Raw genomic sequence first — 27,404 nt, forward strand, 5'->3', positions numbered from 1 at the left:
TCAAGTGCACTTTATTTACAAAAGTGTTTCAGTTAAGATTCTTACTTTCACATGAGAAATAAATGCGTTATAGGTACCCCTGATTTACCCCAAAGGGCACTTGGTGAGATTACAATAGAACAGAAAGTGCTTCAGTACAAGTTAAAATGTGCCTCCATACATGGGTTACATTGACATAAAATATCTTTAATGTACTATTGGACAAATATCAATTATGACACAAGGAAATTACAAATAACATTTATTTTATATATTAAACCTACATTTTCTTGGAAACATTAGCAGAAAAGAACAGAAACTAAGTACCACATTTACCAAACTTGATTAAAAACAGCCATTAAATGTCTACTTTGCATGTGGATCCACAGATTGTCAACATTTTATGTCACATCAGAGCGTTTATGGTTTTACCAGCAGTTATTGTTGTAGACAAAAGGCATGGCTTGGCTGTGTGGTCGATGTTTCCACTATTTTATCCAACAGAAGTTCCCAGTGATCCGGCTGCTCCCTCTATGATTTGGGGTACAGCATGTTGGTCACATGGAAGGGACACCAGCGGCTAAAATGGTAATAAGCTTTATTACTTGACAAGCAAATTAAATTCAAGTTTCCTGGACAGCTGTTCAGCGCAGTCCAAGTACATTTGGTTCAAAGTACATGATTAGGATTCATTCCTACTTTTCACGGCAAGGAAATCGGCCATAAAAGAACAATTATATTGATTCAGAAAAAAAAGTGAGACCAATACTCACACTTTAGTTGAAAATAGCAGGGATCACAGTGGGGCTTCCGGTTTCGGATTCGAACCTGGACTCCAGTCTCAGTTCCTCCGAGATGTCGGTGGCAGCCCACACACTGAGAGGAAGAGGGAGAGGTGAGAAAAAGAGAACTCCAGCTGACCAGTAATGTGGGCTTTTCGCTTCTAAATTACCTCACCACATTGTCTGCCACCCAAACAAAGAACTAAGCTCAGTTTCCACAAACACATAGTATATAAATATTCTATGGGTGTTATGTGCGTCTGTAGCTCATATGGAGCAGAGAGACGTAGAAGTGATTTTCACATCTACATGCTAATGAACGTAGGTCTACTAAATGCGGGGGTCCTCTGCCAGAGATTTTCACAATGAGCATCTAAAAGCAAAGCAGGACAGCAGGCTGGCTTCTCCCGCTAAACCAACCACATGCAGAAAACTAGAGCGCAACAGAGAAAAAGCACACAGGACTATGACACCAGACATAACCACCAGGCCAGATGCCTTACACAGATCAGGAAACACACGGGTTAGGAAAGATGGAAGTATAGAAAGCTGTCCGAAATGCTCCTGCTAGCAGATGCCTATTAGGTGGAACTACAGCTACGAGACTCCTAATGACCTTGTTAAGGGTGCAGTCACATTAGTCTTCAGTCTAATGAATTTTACCCCACAATATCAAAGAATGTCACGGTTCAGCCGCACGCAATACATATTGGGCAGCATGATCGTGGGTGTAAAGCATTCTCTAGTCAAGTTTCCATCCAAGTGTAGAAACAATTTCTTTTCATGAATTTCAAAAGAATCGGCAAGAGAAAATACAAATTAATGTGCGTTGCCATTCACCACCGTTATGTGAATATTAGGTGTTGGGTGTATCCACAGCTGGTGGAGCCAATTCTCCAATGGCTCCAATAAAAATAATGTGGAAAACTTCATTCATATGGCCATATGTTTCATGCATTTATCCATTATTTTGTAAGAGCATATTTTGTCTATTTATTTATTCTAACACATCAAGTGCATTTAAAATATCTTTGTAAAGCACTTTGGTCTCCACCATAGACTCAATAACATATGGTTGAGTCGCCATTAAGTCAACCGTAGGTTTCTGAAGAACCGTTGTGAAACTCAAACGAGTGTCTTCTGCTGTCGCCATCTTGGCAATGACGACACAGCCTAACTTCCAGGCTAATCCAAAAACAGGCAAAGCTGTGGATTGTTGGTGGAGCTGAGGCGGGCCAAGGTGACGCAGCAGAGGAGACAGTTAGCCGCCAGCATCTTAAGACAGCACCGGTCACTCAACTTGTCCAACTTTAAGCCTTAATATAATTTAAATGGGTCAGTTATATATAAATTCATCCCCCGTACAGTTGTCATGAATTTTGGAACCAGCCTTAAGTGGCCAATTGAGGAAATGTACTTTTAAATGTGCTTTATAAATACATTTTACTGACCTTGACCTGACGATTTGTTTTAAGTTACATGATTTGTACACAGTAAGTCATGATATATTTGCTGTTTCATTGCACTTTGCTGAGGTGAAAAGGTTGGTGTATCGATAAAAACTAAATGTGATAAACTTTTCTGCTATATTTGGATTTTATTTTTTTTTCTTCTGGTGCTTCCACCCACTATTTTTATCCACAAAGTGAAAATGTGCATAACAGGTGGAAGGAGACACTGTTTTTAAGTCTCATAGTGCAATACTGTGTTAAGGTGATGTCACACCACACTGTGCGAACTCGCAGAACAAAAGGTGAACAAAGACCTGCGACGGAGCTCGAACCAAAACACTTGATAAATGAGGGACGGAGTAATTATTTGCAAGGATTGGAGCTACTGTGACTGCACCTTAACCTGGTCATGACCTCTCACCTGGAAACAGGCGAGGTGGAAGCAGAGACTAAGGGTCTCTATGACCATGGCTGCACCAATACCCAGGACACGCTCACACACACAGCAAGTCTTCCTGCCACTGGACATCCTGGGGCAGCACATGTTAACAATTTGAGGCCAAAATGAATGATAAAGAAAAACAACAGAGAAAGGCTCTATGTTCAAATGAACTGCATACCCGCCATGATGAGAGGAGTCAAATGCATTTCTCTGGGATAATATTGCTCCAGTGCTGTAGCGGGAGGAGGAGTTCCTACTCGGAGCACAGTAACCTGCAGCAGCAGAGTGTGGACGAGGGTAACTGAATGTAGCGGTCGAGAGAGGGGTTTGACGCAAAGCATCCAGGTCGTCCAGAGACTCATACCTGCAGAGCAGACGTCACAGTTCAGCAAACGGTAGTAAAGAGGCTTAAGGGAAAAAAACTGTGGAAATGTCATAACCGAAAGATCTGAAACAGCTGCCTAAAAAGGTGCGGTGGAGTCCCAATACACCCACCTCTTCATAGGAACCCCAACATAGATTGGCTCCTTGTAAAAGCTGCCACTGCGCTGACGTATCCAGCTGTTGTCAGTAAGAAGCTGAGTCCTTTTCTTCATCTCCTCCAATATCTGCTTCCTGTCTTTCTCAGCGTTAGACACAGACTGTCCTTTTCTTTTCCTCTCATCACCTGAACCACACAAAGCTCGGCGGGGTTAGCCCAGTAATGTTACATCACCAAAACAGATGGGGGAATATCATGACAGAGAGGGTAGACTAACCTATGGCCAGTTTGTGGGGGCTGGCTAATGCTGGGGTAGACATGGACTTTGCCCTGTGGAAGGAAAAAAGAAATTAATTAAATTTTCTATCTTAAATATGATTCTTTCATTTCTTGGTTTTTAATAATTGGGCTTTCAGCATCAGCACCACGCTGGTTGCATGCTGACGTTAGCTTCCAGGTGGTTTATCTTATCACAAGAGGTAAAAGGTAGTTTTAAATAATACCCACTTTATAAAAATTACTAATCAACTTGTGTCATATTAATTGTCTTCAAGCAAACAATACTGTGCTAGGCTTGCAGACAAACAGACCGATATACTACACCCAAAGCTAAATGTTAAAAACTATTGGATGATAACTAGTCCTGACCTGTGTGCAAAAGACAGCTGAGCAAAACCACAGGAGTCTTTAGCCCTGAGGGACAGCCTGAGAAGCATTAAGGCCCAGCGAAAGCAGAAGAAAGCCCAGCAGATTCAGCAACCGCAGCAATGTAGAAGAAATCACGACAAGTCAGGGAGGAAAAAACAAAACAAGTCATGTTAAAGAATTTCTAAATAAAAATTCTCAATCTTTCATTCAATAGTCAGCACAATGATTACACACTTAACAGTGTTGCACTCAGCAAGGATGGAAAAGAGCTGACAATGTTGGGGAGAAAAAAAAATTGATTTACCAGGCTTGTTCAGAATTCTTGTCATGCTGCTCTCCTTGTGCATTACTTTGAGGTTTCGATCCTGCTTCTTTCAGCTCATCTCGGCTCTGCTCTTCTTCTCTGGATTTGTTTGTCAATCCATTCACATAGAGCTGGGTGCTGGCAGGGCTCTCACCACCATCAGTCATCTCAAAGGTGTTCTGCTTCAAATGCATTAAAAGAAAGCAGAGAAAAGAAATGACACTTTATAGAAACAATGTAAAGCACTGATATTTAATGTGAGCCAGGGGGCTCTAACATGAATCCTGTGATGAAAGGAAACCAGAAAACGTGTAATAAGCAGTAAAGGTGAGGTTTAGCAGGTTGTACTTGTTACTGTCAGCACGCGTGTCAGAGCTGATGATTAAAACCAACACTTACTTGAACCTAACAATGTTTAAGGAAACTAATTATGCTGCATTCACATGGAATCAGGTATCATGGTGGAGAGATAACACCTTCTGGATGGCACATGAAAAATGCATAAGCAATTATTCTAGTTATGCATGTGCTAAAACATGTAGCTTTCTCCTAACCCTGCGAGACAATTGCGGTCTTTAACAGGCTGTAGTGGGCATAGTCTGACAGCTAGAGTGAAGATACTGTTGGCTGCTAGCTTGTCTGGAAGGGATGAATAACGCTCCAAAGTTAGCCCAAATGTTGGTGAGGAAAATGGGCATGGCAATTTTTCAAAGGGGTCCCTTGACCTCTCACCTAAAGATATCTGAATGAAAAATTACAATTTCTGCATATTGGGCTCCCTAAACAGTCTTGGAATTACATAAATTGGGTTTCACTGGAAAGCCGAGACTCTTTCGGATTCAATGAGCCCAGTTGTATTCATGTGCGATGACCTTAGTCCCCATAGAAGCCATTTCACAGAGTGAGACTACTTTTTGAAACTTGACAAGTCCGTATAAAATGACCTGTAGTTACCTTTGGGATAATCACAGCCTCATGAAACTTTACAACCACAAACTAGAGACATAGGAGGTATTCCTCAGTATATTGACAATAAGGGGGTTTCTGACTGCAATACAGTCTACAGTTATCGTTATACAGTCGTGGGGTAAACTTTTTCTATGGCGACTTTATAGATGAAAATCTGATATAATATATTTCTTTATCACCCAGTTATAACAAAAAATGTTGTGCAGGTCGGAAAAGGCTCAGAGGACCACTCAACATTACCCCTGACTTCCTGCATAACTCCCCCTTTGCATCTTGTTGTGCCCTCTGCCACTGTGATTCAAGCCTCTCCTGATCCCGCTGACATTGCTCCTGAAAAAACAAGCGCCAACATATTTGCATGCTGATTTCAATTTAAGATGATTAAGGTTATCAAAGAGTGTGCTGTAGTTCTGTTTGGGGAAAAAAGAAAAGTCTTCACCTGTAGGAGGCGCTCCTGCTCTTCTTGCCACTTCTCCTGACGCCTTCGATCTTCCTCAGGGTCCCATGACCAGCTGGAGGAGGAGGGGCTGAGGGATGGCACCTGGAGCTGGTGATGCACAAACAGACTGTAGGCTCAAACACGATCACAGTGCAGCACACAAACTCTTTCAACACACATGCATAACTTATGTTTGAACATGCATACAAACATCCTTTGATCAAGTGGCGTGGGAACTTACATCAGATATTGCAGATTCTGAACCTCCTGTGTGAGAAAATAACAGGTCAGCAGAGAACACGATACAGCAGCTCCTAAAGATGATCAAGTTGTGTGTAATGCCATGAAGACCACAAACACACGCCACATAAAAGGATGGGGACACATTAGAAGACTGAGAATCCAAAGCATTTTGAAAATGGATTATCTATTTTTGCAGCATCCTCCTATGTGGCACAAAACCTTTGGCTGTAGCCGTAGCCAGAAACAGTATCAACATGAACCGTACAGATTGCATTGACTCCAGAGCTGGAGGGTTAGCAGGCCACTTCATAGTAAACAAGAGTTACGTGTACAGCCATGCTAGATGCCTAAGTGACTGCAAAACAATTTTCACTGCAGACCAAAATACAAACGTGTTGGACAAAATGAACAGGATTATTGTTTTTCCTCTTTGTAAAGCTTTTCCTGCAGGACTGGCTAAAACATTTGGTAATTAAACATCAAACGACAGCTGTGGATTAGATCTCAACTACTCTCATCTCCTCACAGACTTGACCTGACCAAGGATCAGCTCACCTATCTGCTAACGCATCCCCAGCCTAAAGATACTGCACGGAGCTACTGAAAAAGAAACAGCCAAGCAGAAGATTCAAGCATGCCGTAGTAAATTCAAAGAACGAGTATTCACACACTGCAGGGCAACACAAATCTGCTTTGTTCATATGTTGATGTTCCACAGCAGCTAGCACGCTGCTAGCTGCTGTGTTCACTACACGCAGTGCAAACATTTACCACACAAGTAAACCCATGAGCTGAATCCTGCCGAGCCAAAAGAGAGAAGCCATTGTTACAGGACACACATCAGATTCATTAACAACCACAAAGGACAGCATTACAAATCAGTCATTGTGCAGAAGACCGAGCAGTAAATGAAGAATCTCTTGCACACCATAAATGGTATGTTATAGACATGGTCAGTGCAGTCAGCTCTGTGGTTGCTAGGCAAAGTTGTGCCAAGACAACCCCAGTTTGCAAAAGCAATTATTTATAGAAATGCTACATCTTGAATACTTGGTTTTAATCAAAGCACCCTAAGTACAAGCCCTGTTAAAAGTACTAATTTAATTATGATGCTACTAAAGTAAAAACTCATCTAGTCACTGTGCAGCTTACGATTCGTATTAAAATCAGCGGCTCCCTTCTAAAAATGTGGCTTTAAATGAATACCCAACAACTAACTAAGCAAAGCACCAGCCACCAAAGCTGCTACACAAGGAGTGTAAGTTCAAACTGGAATTTTACCTTTCCGTTTGAAAAATTCTGCCCTCCTTTTCTGATTTGTCCTACTAATATTATTATAATCTATATGAAGAGGAAGGATTTATTAGGTGAGAAATGACAAATTCATACCGTTTACAAGGAGTTATTAGCAAAATATGTTTGTCATGTAATATTGTGCAGACTTTATTCTTGTTACCTTTACTTCTGGCTGTCCTGTGGCTGTCAGCGAGCTCTCCATGCATGACTTTACCTTGTGAAACCTGGGCAGGTGAAAGAACACCAAGATTCACCCGATGAGCACCACTTATTAAGCTGCACTAACAGAAGTTCTGAGCATCCTTTTTGAACTGAAGTGATAACTGGCTAAAACATTGCTCACATTGTCTGTCTGCCCATTCAATTTGGACACGTTCCTGACTGTGGTGTCTGTAGAGACACCACTGTTGAAATGGTGATCGGGGGAACCTATCAGAACAGGCGCTGCGGCAGTCAGATTCAGGGTCATCCTGCTCTGGCCTGGCTGGTTGTGATGACTCCCTTCATTGGTGCTCCAATCTAATGGGAACAACCAGCCATCAAAACTAAGGCCACACCGTTTGTGACCACTGGTCAGAGGTTAAATTAGCACAAATAATCAAGGTGGTACAAGGCAAGACTGTCTTCTTTGGCTCATTATCTTACCATTGTTGCCATAGCGCCGAATGTCCATGGTCAGATTGCCAGTTTGCAAGGACAATGTCATTTTATCCTTCCACTGGTTGTAGTTCATGTGTGCCACCGCAACTCCATGAATAGCAACAACCTCATCGTCCACACACAGCTGACAAAGCTCCGCTAGACTGCCTGAGGAGGGGGGGGGACAGACGCCAGGAATATGAAGACAGAGAAACATAAAAAAAAATAAAAATAAAAAAAACAGTGCCAGCTTCAGAAATGATTTGTTTAGCACAAACAGACGCAGTATTGAGGACAAGGTTGCTGTTCCAAGTTGAAAAGTAGGCCAGTAAGCCGCAGTGAGTAAGTGACACCTCTCTCATTTCTAATGAAATATTCATGGCTGACTTTTAAATCACTGGCTACCATTTGTAGCTTTATGCATGTAAAGTACATGCATAAAAATTAAACATCAACATGCCATTAATCAAATTCTATATAGACTTCTCTTTTTTGGCAATAAAAAAAAAATGTCGCTGCTCTTTTCACAGACACATGAGAAGCTGCTCGTTTTTGCTCTCAACAAACTGCCTCAGACACATAATCTTTGTGTTTCAATAGTGACAATTGTCTAAGCCCGTCTGTTCTGAAAGCGGTTACGGTCTTGAACTACTGTTCTTTTTGTAGGTGCAGGATGTTAGAACAAACGTCCTCTTGAGGAAGCAGCAAAAAAAACAAAAAAACAACAACTTGAGCGCACAATGTGGCACTGCCACCACCGAAACAAAAATGTCTGTCTTGTTCTACAACAAGAGGTTTAAAGAGTCATCACTTTGTCAGACTAACCATGAATGGGATGTCAGTGAGACAACATTTCAGCAATCCACAGATAAATATAGCAAGATTCTTACCAGGTTGAATGAATTTAACTCTCGCGCCTGTGGAGTCCCAATGAGTCTGGAAACCAAAGTCTGGTCTACTGTTGGGTTTAAGAGTTAGGCTCACTCTCATGTCACTGTGATCCACCTGAAACACACGTAAAAGGTGACACCCTGTGATCCAATGTCCTGTGCTTCCTGGTGGAAACTAGATCCATATAGTAAGAAACACACACCGAGAGGCCAGTTTATTATGTGCAATGCAGCGCAATCATCACGGCAGCCCTGCAACAAATGCCGTCTTTGGGAAGTTTATAACGTTCAGGTTTTGTTTTGTTGTCAGAGATGCGGATTCGTCGCTGTGTTAAGGTTTGTGCTGGAATATTAAAAACCACCTCAAACAATAAGGTCATTATTAGCTTTAGGCATTTTAGGGCTTATATCGTTGACGGCCCTGCACACCCACACAGGTGTTTTCACTTACTCTGCTGATTAGAGGTCGATTCACCTGTGTGGGTGAAGGAAGCCACTGTAAGAATATAAATGTTTGCACCATGTCTATTTACCTCATTGTTTTCCAAGTTTGACTCGCTATTCCAAAAATATTAATGTTTTGGTCTAGAATACAAGCTGCTCATTACATAAAGAGTAAGACATATTTAAATAATTACAACATGGAAATGGCCTTCTGCTCTGCATGCCTCTGATCATGACATCTCAGGCAGTGAAAACAATGAGTCCTGTTAATTTATTTACCTTAATGTCTTTGCAATTGGTAGTTTATTAAGTCGCAATAAAGATCAGTTGACCGATTACTGCCTCATAGTAAAAATTGCTGAAGACTACTTGCAAAAGTGATATTTGCTCAGTTCTTCTAATCCAACCTTGGCTCATTTAGTTTTTCTATTGATCAACGGGCCCCATTACTGACCAATAATTGAAATTGATTTGATAATCCCTGATTTATAGAAGAGTACATTTTGATAATAAAAAAAAAAATCCTAGAATAGAACATTACATGTTTCACCAAATTGCATCAATATATACACACAGTACAAATGCTGCATGCTGAAAAATAATCCAGCATACCTTTGGGAGGGTAGAGCTTTTGTTGTGGTGGGTCTGCAGGGTTGAATACGGCCGCAGTACCATCTTGGTTTGGGAGCGGGGCTGATAGTTGGAGCCATTGGTCTGAATGGAGAACGTGACACCTTTCACCGCCTCCCTCTGCTCTGTGCCATTCTGCTTCACCTGGTTAGCTTCCTTCTGTCGGATTGAGGCCTGGTGCTGACCTTTCAGATGGGCGGTCGCATTCTGTCTTTTGAGTGAAGATTTGGTGGTTGGAGAAAAAGACTCGTCTTTCTCACTTTTCAAACGCTGACCTTCGTTTTTGTCTACCTGGAGATTAACAATAACAAGATGTGCTCAAAAGGACTGTACAGATAGTTTTGATTTGCCACATTTTCTCTGCAGCATTTGACATGCGACTGTGCTGACGTTAAGACAGCTGGTACTGAATGTAAAAATAGAAATGTGGAATCTTGTAGTGAGTTGACACCGTTCACAATGGTGCGCCAGCGTTTCTAATATTAATGAGAAGGGCAATCCAAGAAAACAAAGGTAACACAAGCTCACTTACATATAGCACACACACACAGGAAATGCTCTCATTACATTAACTAGCTTGGCTTACTAAACAAGTCCCTCCTGAGCACTAACCTTTCATCAAGACTGGATTATAACCGTCCAGACTGACATAAAATCAGCAGGTGGCAAGTTCTTCTAGTTTAAAATCTTTGACACTCATTTTAATTTTCACAGAGAGAGGGAGAGACAAACGCCATCTATAGTTTATCCCAACATAGAAAGCTACACCATCTATTAAAAACACATTAACAAGCCACACTGCTGCACCAGGTGACATCTTCCTCGTTTATGATGACCATGGGAGTTGTAGGTTATTTTGAGTTTATCCCACTTCCTGTCCTGTTGACTTAAATCCTTGTTAGGGCACAAATGTGCCGGCTGAAACTAGTCCCAGACAAATGCACCAAAACCTCCATTTGAGTAATGTTTGATTAAAAGTAGGGTGCCCAGTTGTTTAAGGAAATTATTTTAAATTCATAAAATAATTTCTTTTTTAAAGATGGTTTTGGTTGTCAAATGGCTTTTTTGACAAAAAGAAAAAGTAGAATAAACAGACTTATTCTTTAAACCAATACAGGAAACGAGCACAAATAAAAAAGTCCCACATAATGGTGACTTACTGTGTGGAGACTATTTAATTAAACTCCAATACATTCAAAGAGCAACAGTAAGAACCAATGAACTCACGTTGCACAGTCTCGGCAGCGAGGACACCCTGGACGGCTTGGTTCCAAAGGGTCTGGCTGTGATTGCAGAGGAGAGACGAGTTGAGCCCTCGGACCTCCGGTAGCCACGAGGAAGGCTGGCTGAGCCGGACCACGATCCTGTGCTGGACAAGTACTTGTAGGCGCCTGCAACCTGTTGGCCTCTGCCTTGCTCCATGGCTGGTTCCCAAGACGTCTTCTGGCTCTCCTCCTGGGACTTGTGGTTCAAGTCGTCCAGAGCACCAACTCCTGCCTGATAAACAGCATCGGGGCACAAAGTGGGAACAACACAGAATGGAGGTTCCTGGTGACTCGACATGGATTCAGAAGGATCCCTGGTGTTGGTTGACTTTGTCATTACATTTGGCTGTAAAGTTGTGTTCAGAGTGGAGATTTGCTTTGTGAAAACATTTTCTGCTTGTGCCACTTCTGTTGTGGGCTGGGGAGGAGCTGGGCTGCACTGCGCTTTGACTTGCGTCTGGGAGCTGAAAGGATAGTCTAGAGAAGGGGTGGCAACTCCTGCTCCATCTGAAGCCAAGGAGGCAGAGTGGGTGTCCTCTCCCAGGGTGTTCCCATCAGAGGCCGGCATGGCTCCATCTGATGATCCCTGAGGATCAATAAGTCAACATTGGAGAATTGCAATGCAAAATGTAAAAGAAAGTCATAATTTTCACAATAATTACACTAAAGTCAATACAACCAGGGACAATGATCAAGGTCAGGCGGGCACAACAGAACCTATCACTTGGGTGATAAGTGGAGACGTGGGGCTGAAAGATACCTCTGTGGAGTAGCTGCAGGCCAGCAGAGCCCGAGTATGTGGCCGGAGATTAGAGCTCCATGATTTTGATGGCGAGGAGGTTGAGTAAGGACGAGGGGCAGAGAAGTTCCTGCGTGGCGACTGCTGGTCTCTGGGGATTTGTCACACGAGGAAGGAGAAGCCGATGTAATAAAGGAAGCAGAAAAGATTGTGTGTGTGTGTGTGTGTGTGTGTGGGGGGGGGGGGATGTGTCATATTAGATGAGTTTACTGTGGCGTACTGAACCAATATCAGGCAAGGTCGGCAGCTTTAGATACACACTTTAAATAAATTGTTGGTAGCAACAGTGTTTGGAAGCATGAACTTAAGAAATGTCCTATTGCATTTGTTGCAGGACCGTACCTTAGCAGTCTCCCTTGTGCTTCTTTCTTCTCAAATTTAATCATGGCCCCATTGGCCATCTGGTTAACGACATGCTCTCCGTCTTGCGATTTGCTGCGGGGGTCAAACTTGGTGCTCCTGCGACGATTCTTCCACTTTGTCAAGTCCTGAAACAAAATGCACAACCCGATAACCCTGTTGCTTAGAACTTCAATGCAATGATAAATTATTTGAAGGCTCAAAACTCACTCCATCTGATCATATTTTAGAAAACTTTTTGTTGACATTGAACGTTACTTTTTGACTTGTTAGGTTGGTTGACAAAACAATCTCAAATTGAACCAGATTTACTGGCATGATCATATTCAGATATAGTAATGCTAAGTCTTGCTCCACTCATTCCTATCACACATCTTCCTCAGCAGATGAAGTCGCTACATTAAGAATAAAGCATTAATGGCCGTTATCAAGGTAAAGAGTAAACTATCAATCCTAATTTTTAAATCAACATGGAAGAAAAGTGTTTAGAAAAAGAAATTCCAATATAAATTCCATGACAACTGAACAAACTTCATCTGCTGAAGAAAATGGGGAGCTTTTGAGCATATCTCACTAACCACTGCTAAATGGACCTTATAGATGATTTTGTCAACATTTTGGTGCAAGGCTTTTCTAGACTTACATCATGCCACTGAGCTTCACTGTCCTTGGCAGCAACGCTAGACTTCCGTTTGTTTTCTTGGCTGCACTCCTTTGCCATGTCCGTGTGGTCCAAATCATAGATGGTGTTCCCATGAGGAACTTTACGCACAGGGTACACCATCGGAATGTCACTGAGTGATTTGCTCCTGGTTCAGACGGACAAAGAGGCAGGACATGGGAATGAATAACAGATCTACAGAGCAAACAAACAGTGTAGCAGAACAACAATAACGAATAGTAGCAATGCAATGCAGCGCACACAAACCGCTGCTTTCTGTACATGCTCCACATCAGCTCAATCACACACACGGAGCACACCGAACATCACAGGCCAGAGTGCCACAGTATTCACAGCTGCAGCACAACACATTCTGCATCCAAACAGAATCCTTAGCAAATTGCGAGCAGGAGAGTCGCATGCAAGTCATGTAACGCAGCAGTATAAATGGCAACAGATGTTGCTGTCTGGATAACACAACAGCCATGACTTGCAACAAGTAATAGCACTGCTGTGGGCAACAGAGGGTGTCAGATGACATTCAAATAACTTACAGCAGCATTTAGCAAGCAGGTGGTATATCAAAACTGTGACATGATATAAATGGGCGGAACCAAGACTGATTACAAACAATCCTGTAGTTTGTCATAAATTCTACTGTCAGGAAAATTGATAGCGGGAGGTATACAGAGTGCTTCATCTTTATGAAAAGGCAAATGTTTGCAGCATAATTTAGGTAGGTGGGTAAGCAGAATACAAAAAAGCACACCCAGATGATGCAGCAACAAAGCAGTTATGGCGTGAGCGGTCTCAAGACAACCTTTGCTTAAAACTGAGGGACTCACCAAATCCAGCCAGGGTTGACCTGAACTGGTCTCTCAGGCCTGACCTGGATTTGATATGCTCTACATAATCAAAGAAAACAGACACGCAGACTGATCAACACCATTATCTAAATATAAGGCACCTGGTTTGATAAAAGTAAAACTGAACTAAAAACACATTACATAGAGAAGAGGCATTGTATAGATTACGAGCAGGCACCATTATTTGACAGATACAACACATATGCCCTCAGTACCACAGCTGTAATATAAAACATACCACAAAGAAGATCTTGGTAGAAATAATGTGCAAAGAATGCGCAATATTTTAGTTTATTGATCCACTCAATTTATCCACACCAAAGCCAGACTCACAGAGAGTGAATTGGAACACATTAGCGCTGGCAGAAAAGGTGTGATAAATTACATGACTCTGTTATGGCTATCAAAGTACGACAAGGCACATGAGTCATCTGTTTAACCATTATAAACTAATGAGTCACTCCGCATGATGCTGTTAAAAAGTCTGCACATCATCAGCACTATAAAAAAAAATAAAAAAAATAAAAAGTGACAGATATTACACAGTGCAGTAGCTAGGAAAACAATCAGTAGCAGTACAAATTCAAAGCATGTTTAATTTTCCTGATAACTTCATGAAACATCTATGTGATAAACAGGGCAAAATTTGCATATCACAAATAAATAGTTTGCCGATGGATTAGCGATTTGCAAATGCACTTTGCTACATGACGAGAAGAGAACAAGTAGGTTAGTGTTTTAGAGCTTGTGTCAACACTCTGTACAGTTTGCATTAGCTGTGGATCTTTAGGACAGTAGTGAATGTTCAGGTTTGGGAGAAAGCTTCTTAGAGATGGTTTGACGCTCTTCAGATGTAGCAGAGATGTTTTGCACAGTAGCAGATGTCGAAAGCCGGGAAATGAAGTCAAATACTTCCACGGAGGAACCCAAAGCTTTCCGGCTAGAGTCAAAGAAAAGGAATAGAAGATACATGAAATGAGTACAACATCATTAACGACTTAAAAAACAATAACTAAGAAAGAAGAAATTCGATACAAATTTGAAAGATGTTGGGTTTGGTTTTAACTTATGTCATCTTTCTTGCAAAGTAGAGCTAGCTATTTCCATGTGCCTAGCAAACTAGGATTTAGGTTGCTGCTGTAGTTAAGCTGGATTTAGTAACTTTTTCTAACGCTATAGCCAAAAACAATAATTGACAGAAAACATCGGACCACATGCAACCATGTCACACAGCAGGTTATTTTAGCACCACACACAAAATGTTTCATGTTAGATTTCACTGAACGAGGTACAGTCAACGTCACTCCAGCCATGTAATGTTTTCTGTGTAATGTGCAAATTAAAACAAAAAGCAACAGTACAAAACTGCAGCTTCAGCTTTGCCTTGTATTAGTAAATAAAGTATTTGTAAATCCTAAAGCGTCAACGCAGCTTTGCTTAAAAGAGCAGTAAAATCAGCCAACAGACCTGAAGCCTTGCATTTTACGATACCAGGGTCTTCTTTGAGAGCCGAGGTAGATCGTGCGCACACGAGTGTCCTCTTCGGGTGTCCAATATCGGGGTAAGAAGCGGTCGTAGTTTGGGTTGTTGGATGTCTGATGAAGGGTCTGCTGCACTCGCCGGAAATGCAAGTCATCAAGGACAGGGTCTGCGTCAGTATAATCATCCTCTGAGTCGTCCTCACTCTGAGCTCTCAAGAAAAGCTCTTCATCAATGGCACACTCTGAAGGACTCGCAGTGTGGTGGGGTTGAGGGGAGAAAGGGGCATCTTCAATGCTGCGACAAAGAGCGGTATACCCACGTCTATGTCGTATCACACAGACATCACTTTTGATAAAATAGTTACACCGAGTATCACAGAAATGATCGCTGAGCTGCTCCAAAATGTTAAAAAGGTAGAAGTGTGGCTGATGATTAATGCATGGAGGCAAATTCACTGCGTTTTGAGGAGAAGGTTACGGTCCAAGCAGTGGAGGGGCAAGTAGTGTGGTTGAGAAATAGAGCGAAGCAGAGCACCGGCAACACACTGGCCTGCCTCATCAAATATTGTATATTATCATCGCTTATATTGTTGCGCAACACTTTAGTTTAAAAACAGATATTTATTCGAGTCATAATATAAATCTCAAAACAAATTCCGAGCCAAAAATTCACCCACCTAAAAAAGTACTTAAAAAAAAGTCCACTTATATTGTTAACTAGAACGTGGACCGGCTGCTGCAAACAAGTGTTAAAAACAAAAGCACATCACTCTGTCTAGATTGACAAAGTAGTTCTGGTGTAATTCTAGCATGAAAGAAAAAATATATAAGGTATAAATATCCTATGGAAATAAGTTCCACCATGTAAAAGTGACTGAGTCTACTTGTGACGACTATGTTGATGAATGCACGTCTCTCCACATCACTGATTTGGGCTTTGTGTGAAGAAAAATAAGTTAATAGAAAAAAGCACATCAGTGCCGATTTGAAAACCTTGAAATTTGATACATAATGAGTTTCGAACAAAAACAATCCATGTCATTGAACCCAGTTCTCTCTCACACCATTTTTTGCCAGATAAAATATTAGAATGACAGCCGTCTTATTCGGTTGGAATGAAATGATCTTGTCTAGGGTATGTTCAAGTCAAAATGCCACATGAAGTAAATATGTGCAAATACAAATAGACAGATGTTCAAATCATCAATGAACATTCAAATCCACAGGAGAATTAAATGTGTGTTTTTTTTTTTTTATTTATATATATATATATATATATATATATATATATATATATATATATATTTTAAACAGTTCTTAAGCAGCTATGGATAAGTGAGTTAGTGGCAGTCAGTGAACTCTCAGTAGCCGAAACATTTGCAGTACCTGGAGAGTGGACTAGCGTAGCCCCTTCCAATCTCGTCTTGTCCTTGTTTTCTCCGTAGGGGCAGCGGTGAAATAAAATCTTTGTTTTGCTGGGTTGAGGGCTGTGTGGTCTCCATCTTGAACACCTGCTCAGCTTCAGCGTCACTTCCACAACCTTGAGACCGCAAAAAAATACGTGGAAAGTGAGAAACAAAAAAGGATACAAGTCTGGAGAACATAAAGAGTGTCCCTTAGAAGAGCGTTAGTGGGTGACTGAGTCTTTACACGGCTAAGTACTTTGCCCTTTCTCATCACACAAACTTTTATCACCACAGTGTGGAACTTGCCACAATCTATCACTGACGTGCACAGAGCCCAAGCGCAGTAGCGAGAAGACAAACGACACATTGAGTAAGAAGATCAGAATGTTGTTGATCCAACAAAAATTTGGTTGATCAAGACGAATAACTTGGTAGCATATGAAATAATCAACTTATTGTAATTCATGAGTTATGATGAATGCATTTCTTCTTTAGCAGACTGACAGTAGCAGGTAAGTCTTCTCATGGGGAAAAAAAAAAAAAAAAAAAAAAAAAAGTTTGTGGATTGGATGTGATGTCTTCGCCTCTAGCAAAAGTAGCATCAGCAGTTTGTTTAGCGAGGACAGCTTGCAAAAAACAAAAACAAAGAGCCCCGACAAACTCGCACTGCATCAAAATAAAGTTTGAAGCAAAAGGGAAAGAACGTGTCACTATTGGCCAGTGTTTGATTACAAAGTGATTTCAGCAAATTATATACTTTACAGTCAAACAAAAAGGGAGTCACACTTCATTCTGGTGGTGTGGAGTGCACAGGTCATTGACTAGAATGATAAACACACCTTCACTGTTATGGTGGAGGGCTCTGAAATCCAGAGAGTCGATGTTGTCCACAGAGTTCTGGGTCTTGTAGCTCGGTCTCATGAGACGACATTCCTCCCTCTCTGGGTACCAGCACTCTTTCACAAACACATTGCTGCCCTCATCAAGTGCCTGGATTTAGAAGGCAGAGTTAAAGTCAATAATAATAAATAAAGGACTACAACTACGTTAAAAGCCTAGAAGAGCAGTTCACCTTGGACAAGGCCAACCCTAAGAGCCCTTCGAAGGCCTTGAAATTCAGCTGAGGACCAGTGTAGAATGCGTCAAGGTGAGCCTTGCGACCCAACCAGTAGATTGTGACGAGAACCTGAGGGAGTAAATGGACAATGTCACTGACCACACACACAACTTCCTTCCCCTTCCCTGCTAAAAAAGGAAAGTGTAGGGTTTTCTATGTATAGAGTATATTTTAGCAGCCTGTCTATTTTACTCACTTATTATACCCCATGTACAGTATGGCCAAGGCACAAAATGAAATACCCACCCTGATCTAACTCATCTCCAGCTGAAAAGCCCACACCACAGAGAATAACTTGTTCAATAATGTACTTGTAGATGTACAGTTTAGGATCCAGGCAAACAGACAAAAACAATTCCAACTGTTGTGGTCAAGAGATATGACCCGACAAATCAATGAAAAGTTACAATGACGATACGAAAACACAGAGGTTATAAATGTATAAACTGTAGATTCTTCTCTGGGAACCATGAATGTCTGTACCAAATCCTGTGCCAATTCATCAAGTAGATGTTAAGATATTTCACAGGATGAATGAAAAACCAGACCTGCTGGTGGTGCAACAGGAAAAGTCAAAGGATCCCCACAGCCATTAGGATGTATCCTCTGGTGACCATGAATGTCTGTACCATATTCCATTGCAATCCCCCATATTTTCTTTTTGTTATTTCAGTCTGGAATAAAGTGGTGGACCGCCTGATCGACATTGCCTACAAAAATGTTGCGCAATTGTGAAGTTCCCTGCAGCATCAGCCACAAGAAATGTTGGTGAGGCGAGGCGCATGACCTTCACAAGAGCCCAAAACACTCCCCAGAATGCTGTTGACAGTCAGACACAACCCTGACACCATTAATTAAGACAGCGAGTAACGGCATGTGAAATATGGACCTCTTTCTGGGGTTTTGTGTTTTATTATTTGAGCTAGCAAAACGATTGGACACGATTTGTTTCTCATTTGCCTTGAGGCGAAGGGCATTATTTGACGGACGGCCTTTCTTCGGGGCAGAGCAGCAGCCTGTGTTGCAAAGGGATTGTCCACAACACTACATGTCAGAATGTTTCTGTTTGTATCTTAATCATAGAGCGGTCAACAGATTGCAAAGATCCACGTAGGGCCTTGAGAGATTTGAATCATTGAATAAATATTTTATAGCACAGTGCTCGATGAAAAAGACGAGGATTATGAGTGGTAATAAATACCTCGGTATGGATTCCCCATTATGCTTGATTACTGTCTGTAGCTGCTACCTTACCATTGAAGACATGAACAGACATTATCTCAATTCTAGCCATCGCAGTGGTGTACCAATATAACCTAATAAAAAGATTACTTTCATGTTTTTCAGCACAAATTACAGTCACTGTAATAAGCCATAGCAGAAATACACATTTCTGTTGGCCATCTACTCCCATTTAAATCATTGAAGCTACAATTGTTGTTAGTATACCTTTGAGTAAACACGCATTACGGGCTCATGCAAGTCTGAAGCACAGAGACAGGATGTGTTCATTATTTGTTAATAGCCTGCCACCAACCTCATGCAAAGCAAATCATTACACTGCACACAAGAAGGTTAATCCTATTTAATGGTGTTATTTGCCACATAGGATTTTATTTATAGTTAGTTATTTAGGCACCCTTAAATCATCAAGCCCTGTTAACGTTGGCCCTAATTCAAATCGGTGTTCGGCAATTAGTAGACACTATAGAGGAGGGATGTCAAACTCATTTTCACTCTGGGCCACATCAGCATCACGGTCGCCCTCAAAGGGCCGGTTGTAACTGTAAGACTGTATAAATGTAACTACTCCCTAACATATTGTTAAATAACTGTCTCTGCATTTGATTGCATGTACAATATTTTTACACTTGAATAAACAGTTATATAAATGTAAAAATATATTTAAGCACATTTCTGTTATTGTAACATAAATCCTTTTAATTTGGGGTTAAGAAACCCACATTACGCTATCAAAGATCAAACTTTGAAAGAAAACAACAAAGACAAATATCAGCAAACAAGTTATTACATTAACTTTGTTCAAAGCTATTTTGTCACCTCTCTGTATCACTAATATCCCTCCCCGTCGTCCCGTGCATGGCAGCTACATCCAAGAGCTCCTCACTGACAGTCTGCCTTTAGCCTCTTAGAAACATTGATAGATGCGCTGTGTCCATGTTGTCTGTGCTTTCATCAACAGCTAATGAAAAAGACAAGTACCTGCTCGTCTCTTCGGCTAGCTGTGTTGTTAGATTGACTGCTAGTTCCTGAACTCGGTCTGCGATGGCGTTTCTTCACAAACTGACATTTTAAAAGTCTGTATCTGGTCGGAGCTCACCTGCTCACGTACCTTTAGCATACACTGGGCTGTAACTTTTGTAAATATATTCTGCTGGGATTGCAGTCTGCCTTTTAATTCTTTATGTTTTTCTTGGAGGCTAAATTTAGCATACTTGTTTGGTGTCAAAATGCTGACGTAAATTGTATTCCTTCATCACAGACACTGCCTCAGCACACAGAAAACATCATTTTTTTTTTCCTCATTCATTTTGGGATTATTTGTCGATCATTTTCAACTCAAATCACTAGTTGGAAAACCGCTTTACCGGCTGTTGCCTCTCCTGTCCACTGTTAGTTGATAGTTTTAATGTTGGCACACAGACAACATGTTGCCATCAGTGAATAATAGTGTGTATAGCATGTGAACCCCGGATTAATTACAGTTTACCTTCACAGTGTGAAATAAAATGTAACTGACAAAGTTAAAAAAACTGCTGTCTAGCGGCAGGTTGTCGTCATTTCACAAAGTCATGCATTGTGGGAGATGTAGTTTATGGTCACTGTAAAGCAGCATAGACTTTAATTTTAAGACAATCATATGCCTTTTATATGGAAGCCCATTTTGGGCAGCAAAAAAGTAATTACCAAAAAAAGATGAAAAGTTAGACTTGATAATAAAAATATCCTCATGGCACTTTTGGTGCATCCATCTGTAACCGTGACACTGACCAGATGTTTCCAGTTGCTGTTCAATGAAGGTCACCACATCAGTTTCATTCTTTCTACACCAGAGCTGCTTCTCGCTGAAAATCCTTTTAAGGGTGCGTTTGCTCAGTACAATCCCATGAGAAACTGCAAGAAGTATTTCATCTGTTGTAAAGCGACGTTTAAAGTAGTCTTTTTGTAAAACAATTTTGCTGCCGGATTCGTGGGCCACATAAAATGACGTGGCGGCCCGGGGGCCTTGAGTTTGACACATGTGCTATAGAACATGACGTAACTGTAAGAATGAAGAAAATCAATATTTGCAATATTAAACAGACCTATCTAAGTACAGAAAACTATCCTTACTTATTGTAAATGTTTAGGGTGCAACAGTACACATCTACATTAATCCACAATCCATCACTGCTGTACGGAAAAACAGTGAAGCTCAGCTCTGTATTGCAACTTCAATTGTTTATGTATCTGGTTGGAGACCTGCATGAAAACTGGGGATTTCAATGGACGCAAATTGACCCTAATTGGTTTATTCAAAGAAAAATGCTACACCCATTTCAAAGAAAGGGTGCTCTGACAAACAGCCTCATTACTGTGTCCGAGTTGTCAGCTATTGTGTGATTCAAATGAGGCTTCCCAGATAACCAAACAACCTCATAAACTTCGAAACATGTAAAATACCAGCCCCACACACACACACACACACACACACACACGTTTAATGCCAGATTATTAGGAAAAATACCATGTAGACAACTAACTAAGTAAAGTGGAGTAAGCCTCTGATGCCTTTCAGGTATTAAAACTCAATAGGCAAGAGAGGGAATCAGGAAAATATATGAATGATAAAAAAAACATTTTTATATTTATGTTGGAGCAGTCATTCTGGTCAAACTTACATTTTTGAGTCGCCGGTCGCTTTCATCTTGCCTAAAATAAAAAAAAAAATAAAGAAATTCATACAGAAGAGCGATGCTCTTAATGCTGCCATTCTCATTTGCAACTAAGCTACTTATCAGCATGTACAGAGAGGCAGACAGGCTATCAACTCCTACAAAGCAGCAGCTTGTCGTCAGGCACAGCTCATACCTTTAAAAGATGCAAAGCACCTGAGAGACTCGGGACTATAAACTTTTTCCAGCACAGGCATTGCAGTTAAAACCACCTCAGTGTTAAATGTGCTCCACACAGCCAATGCAGACAAACATTGGAATCAAGCCGTCATACTAGTCAAGTGGGTTGACCTGCTGGCATGAGCTCCTGTAGCTTGAGGCAGTTGTACACATTCACTTAACCGGACAATACACTGCTTCTGTGAGTCATCTGTACCTGAGTGTTGCACGAGTGGACAGGTCCTGCAGGTCTCCTGGATGAAACAGCTGAGACACATTCAGTCCCACTTTCCCGCAGGCTTTCAGGAATACATTCACATTATCCTGGAGATTAAAATGACAGACAGCAAAATGAGTGCAGGTAGAAAACTGGTAGAGAATCAGAACAGTGTGTCAATGCGGTTTGAATTCATTCATTGATTATTATGAATTAGCCTGCAATAATTAAATTACTTGTAGATACTTTTGCACATCGAAATCCGACATTGGTGAATGGCAGGTTAAGTCAAAGCCACAGCTGATTTTAAATGTAATGTTAAAGCTTTCAATGAATGTCATGATGACCTACAGGTTTACTTTCACTACTACTTTCATTGAACGTTCATTTTCATTAACATTTGTTAAACTATGGAACTAGATTCTCATTTTTACTGCATTTAATGCAACCAAAAAAAAAAGATAATGAATCTTCTCATTTTTAGGTAGTGACCATTGGCTGAAATAAAAAAATACAAGCAGGTTTTATTTGCTCTGCTTGGGGCTGCCTGTAACATTATGCTCGATTAAAGACAGGCTTCCTCCGTTACGTGACGACACTAGGAAGCAGCAGCCACAATCTTAGCAAAGCAAATCAACAATGGCAGTTTCTACACCATAAATATAAGCCCTTACATCACTTAGATCGAGTTAGTCAGATAAAGCTTAGACAGCCTCTAGTGGCAAATAGACAAACTATGAGTCGAATATGTAATTAATATATATATATATATATATATATATATATATATATATATATATATATATATATATATATATATATATATATATATATACACACACACACACACACACACACATATAATCCTAGTTCCAATAACCTTTTATAGATAACATAAATCACAAAAAAAACAATATAGTAGCCAATGTAATAAGTTATGTCAGCGGTAATGTAAAGTGGCCTGTATGTACTTTCTAGTTGCTTGATAACACATGCAAAACCACAAGTGGGGTGCTTTTGGATTTCAAAGTATCTGCAGATTCTCTGCTGCATCTGCACCTCACACCCACCATCACTACCTTCAGTCCAGCATCCACTGTTGTGCTCCTTCTGTTTGTTGGCCCCTGATGGGAGGTGGAAATGTATCTTTCATGCCTTTCTCCCTTTGCTTTGGGCAGTTTTGCCAATTAAACTTGCCATCAAAAACCCAGCCTGAAGCCCAAATACAAACTAAAATCTGTATTTATACTGAATACATTGAAAAACATCAGCAGTTGGGCTGTCGCGCTGAAGTGCAGTTTCAGGATCAGTTCAGACTGTGGCAACACTGTCTCTCAGTGCCTTGAACAGGAAACCACAAAATACGTCAAAGCTTCCTGGCTAGCAGGTGCCTTTTTATTTTCTTATGTACTTGCTTGACACTCGAGGCCGCCTGCGCCATGCCACCAAGCTACCCGTTACGCTCACACACTATAACTGTAAAGTCTAACACTCACCAGGCCAGCGATGGGAGTAGAAAGCCGGTTTACTTTCTTAATAATGCCAGGTTTCAACCGGTTGATCAAGCTATAAGAAGCACAGACAGTTTTTGAATATTCCAGTTTGATGCTGCACATATTTAGAAACAATATATAGTGGTATCATCAGGGTCCCATTCTACAAAATAAGCTAAATAGAGCAGGTCTAGTTAAAAAGAGACATTATCTTCCAAAAAGAACATTTCATTAAAAAAGGAAATCTAGTTCATAAACGAGCTTGTATGTTAGCTTAAAGCTCTTGGTTATTTGTCTAACTAGACGTCTGGGCTAACCTGCATTTGTTGGCCTCATTGTTTTTTTGCAGCTACAGGCTGATGTCATGAAGTTCAGTGGTTACTTAGAAGAGAGGGGCTCATTCTTACACTCCACAGAAGATGGTACAAAAATAGAAAGTTGGTGTGGAAAAAAAAATCTTATCTGATGGTTTATGTAATGTAACATGTAATTTCATTCTTTGGATATGCATTTTTGTTTTGTTTACCTTAAAACGCAGGTTTACCGACACTGAGGCCACACCAGAGTGCAACTACGCTCTCTAACCAGAGGTTCCCTCAGTCATGTCACATTTACTGAAAGTAAAATATGACATCCGAAAAAAGGTTTACTCACTCGCAGAGCAGGACTCCATTCTCCAGAGCAGCACGGAAGTCGTTGCAGCCAAACGATTTTCCAGTCACTTCCTAAAGAAAGAAATAGATCAATTCATCCATTGATTGTTGCATTTATGTTTGACCATAATCAATATACAATGCTGTAATGACACAGTCAAGTGGATCAATAGGATTTCATACTAAACATTCACCTTTATTATTGGCTAATATATAAAAGCATACTGGTATTGGCGCACATGTTGATCTGGCATCAAAAAATGTAATCATAAATATGACAGATATGGTTGCGGAAATTACAAATAATGCCGCCATTTCAGAGTTTGTCCATCAGAGATCCCTGATATTTTTCAACTGTTAAACATCCCTCTCAGTAAATCATTGCAAGTCTTTAAAAATATATATGTGTAACTATTTAAGGGATCATTAGCAAAAACGTTTGTGCTGCATATTTCGTAAAAGAAAGAAAAAAATATGGTCAATCATCATTATCAGCTATTTTTTTCATACCCTCGAATATTAATATCAGCATCATACATCCAACCCTGCTATATCTTATACAAGCTCCCCAATTGGCTTCACAAACTGCTATTGAGTATTGAAAAAAAATTAAAATGTGCAGTGAGGTTTCTACAGTGTTAAAAGTATTTTAATTAAAGGGCTTGGTTCACTGTTGAAGAATGACTTAGTCCTTTATACACAAAGCTGTTCAGTGGCTGTTAGTGGGGAAAAAAACATATGGCAAAAATTAGGAAAACAAGGTCCTGGTGAAAGTTAATTAAAGTCATTCTTCAGCCCACAGTGAAAACACTCCCCTGTTTTGTAGTTCTCAACAGTAAGATAAAGTAAAGTAAATTAAGTGAACTGGATACTGTTAAGATTCAGCTGAAAAACCTTCCAACTACTGCACAAAAGCAAGGCTCTATACATACTATAAAAAAAATGTGTAGACAAACATTCCCACAAAAAACAGCAAATATGTTTTCCATCAAAACAAAGAAACAAAACGTAGCCTAAATTGTTTTACATGGCGTAAGCAAGCACACTGCAAAGTGGGCTTTGTAATGAGGACATAAAAATGGGGCTATTAAGGTTCAGCTCCATAACTAACAGAGGGCCCCAAAAGGCTATTCTTCTCACTAATTAGTTCCCCCGGGAATCCACAATCACAATTCATTTTCGGTAGAATTGGGCACCGGGCACGGAGCGGAGGCTTCTCAGTGGAATAAGACAAACAAAGCAGTGCCAGGTTAACACAATCACTTGGTCAGGATACTGTCTGTTCTATGGCACCAACACTTTAATTGGCAATTGTATTCAATGAATTTCAACCATACATATGTGTGACTTGCAAACCTTTTTTTGCTAAAAAAGGGAGTTTCCCAAATTTCAAAGGATCAAAGAAAGCAATTCTCTCAACTGGGATGTAAATACAGGCATCATTACTAAATCCATGTGCTCCAGTTCCAAGACATGAGGCCTATAGATCAATGTAACATTTGGAGCTGCAGTGACCAGTCGATAAATCTGCAACTATTTTGATAACTGAATAATTATTTTCGAACGTCAAACATTTGTTAGTTTCAGCTTCTCAAATGTGAAACAGGAAATTAAAGTGGTTATCTTTGGATTCCGAACAAAACAATTGAGCAAATAAATCAATAATGTAAAGAATTGTAAGTTGCAGTCCTATAGGTAAATAAAAAAATAAAAAAAAGGTAAATTGCACTGCATTTAGGGATGAATTTCTCTGGTTCAGTAGTGTAGGCACTGTGCTAATCCTGTTTCAGCAGAGACTATATTTCCCATTTACATAATGTAGAAGAGCCCATCCATTCTTATCAAGTCCAGTAGGGATTGAGCAAACATTTACGTGCAATTGCCGCTGGGCTAATGATGAACCAAAACCATTTCTGGACACTTGAATGCATGGAAGCTTATTATCCTCCAATCTGTTACACTGAACATTGAAGCCAATGTTCCTGATGTTGTTTTGCACGAGGGAGAGTTCATGAAACCATTTCCTTGAAAGCAGCATGCTTCGCTTCTCTCCTCTCTCACACACGCACGCGCGCGCGCGGGTGCAGGAGAATAGGGGTAAAATTGGCGTGGGCTTCCTGCCAACAGCGCGCTGGACAGGATTCTCATAATGATCCACTCAGACAATTGACATTAATGGTCCCATTTAGAGTTGGTCAACATTCAGTGCCCACAGTCTACAAGTTGTATTCATTGGTTATGATTTAAGGATTACAACTTCAACAATGTTTTGGCAGCAGCATGCCTGCAACAACCCAGAAAACGCATTGCCATAAAAAACACATTCTCCAAAATGTGTGCATGGAGTAAGCTGCCTGCACCACATCTCATTTGACAAACACCATCTATTTATTTTGTATTCATAGTTTATCAGTTCGGAACAGATACAATATAAATAGACAAGCTGAAAACAGCTTTCAGATGAAAGTATCAGTGTTTTTAGCAGGTGCTAATTTGCAACACCCGTCACTGGAAGAGCTGTTATGACACTAGGAGAATGAGACGGTGACAGTAAAGAACAAACCTCACAGTGAAAGGCTTTTCTCTTAAACATTACTTTATCTGCCTTGCTTCAATTCAATGCGCATTTCCCTCTGAGGCTCTGTGAGTGCTGCAGTCAAATCACTTTTTATCTGTACAACCACAGAAGATTCTCACAAAGGGCTCACTGTGTCAGGAGGCAAACTCCTACCAGAGTCTTATCGAGGTATATTTCGCATTTGAACTCAAGATAAGTCTATAAATGTAAATTAGTGAGTCAGAGCCGTTTAGAATATCAGCATTAACTGTTTTTAAGCAGTTTAAGTTCTCATGGTACACGTGTTTGTTTTTTCGTTTAAATGGCTGAAATATCTGCAACTGACTAACAGAAAACATTTCCCCTCTCCACGAGGGGTTACTTGACCGACGACTGGCCAAATCGTCATGGTTGTTTTGCGCGTTGATAAGTGAAGAGGAGCATAAAACACACGAATGAAACAGAAGGCGAAAGTGAACCGTGTACCTCAATCCAGCGTTGCGCCTCGTTGAACGCGTCTTCACAGCTGACACTGGTCTGCTGGCGCCACTCCATCGTTTTATCTCCTGAATAAGCAAACGGCACAACTCTGATGAAAAGGCAATAGAGGTCAGACTTAGTCAAACACACTTTAATTAAGGAGCGACCACGCCGTGAACCGCAACAGAGCGTATCAAATAAGTTTAATGTCATCAAACATGAGGAGAAATCATGCAAATTGTTTTGAAAAGAAATGGAGAAAATAACGCTGCCTGTTCAGTCACCTTGCGCCGTGTG

The 27,404-nt window shown here is 40.6% G+C and overlaps 1 protein-coding gene across 7 annotated transcripts; it reads right to left on the reverse strand.

The window, feature by feature from the left end:
* LOC306695965 (LIM domain only protein 7-like) lies at positions 1 to 27,404 on the reverse strand. 7 transcript variants are annotated; one of them, XM_079159417.1, is made up of 31 exons: positions 27,392 to 27,404; positions 27,114 to 27,193; positions 24,072 to 24,142; positions 23,421 to 23,490; positions 21,925 to 22,031; positions 21,495 to 21,525; positions 17,548 to 17,661; positions 17,315 to 17,465; positions 16,456 to 16,609; positions 13,568 to 13,627; positions 12,705 to 12,870; positions 12,044 to 12,189; positions 11,663 to 11,792; positions 10,865 to 11,488; positions 9,620 to 9,928; positions 8,564 to 8,678; positions 7,680 to 7,841; positions 7,378 to 7,553; positions 7,195 to 7,258; positions 7,020 to 7,079; positions 5,737 to 5,762; positions 5,496 to 5,603; positions 5,297 to 5,386; positions 4,088 to 4,266; positions 3,784 to 3,840; positions 3,413 to 3,465; positions 3,150 to 3,321; positions 2,833 to 3,018; positions 2,634 to 2,742; positions 753 to 855; positions 1 to 559 (listed from the first exon to the last, which is right to left on the reverse strand). In XM_079159417.1, exons 2-31 carry the CDS (start codon positions 27,180 to 27,182, stop codon positions 537 to 539), a joined length of 3,885 nt encoding a protein of 1,294 aa, XP_079015543.1. In that variant the 5' UTR covers positions 27,183 to 27,193; positions 27,392 to 27,404; the 3' UTR covers positions 1 to 536. The 7 variants fall into 7 exon arrangements, with proteins under 7 accessions (XP_079015543.1, XP_079015542.1, XP_079015545.1 ...); XM_079159416.1 differs by having other exon boundaries at positions 4,088 to 4,269; XM_079159419.1 differs by lacking the exon at positions 7,020 to 7,079 and having other exon boundaries at positions 4,088 to 4,269.

This window comes from Pholis gunnellus (genome assembly GCF_910591455.1).
Source record: "Pholis gunnellus genome assembly, chromosome: 1".
Lineage (NCBI taxonomy): Eukaryota > Metazoa > Chordata > Actinopteri > Perciformes > Pholidae > Pholis > Pholis gunnellus.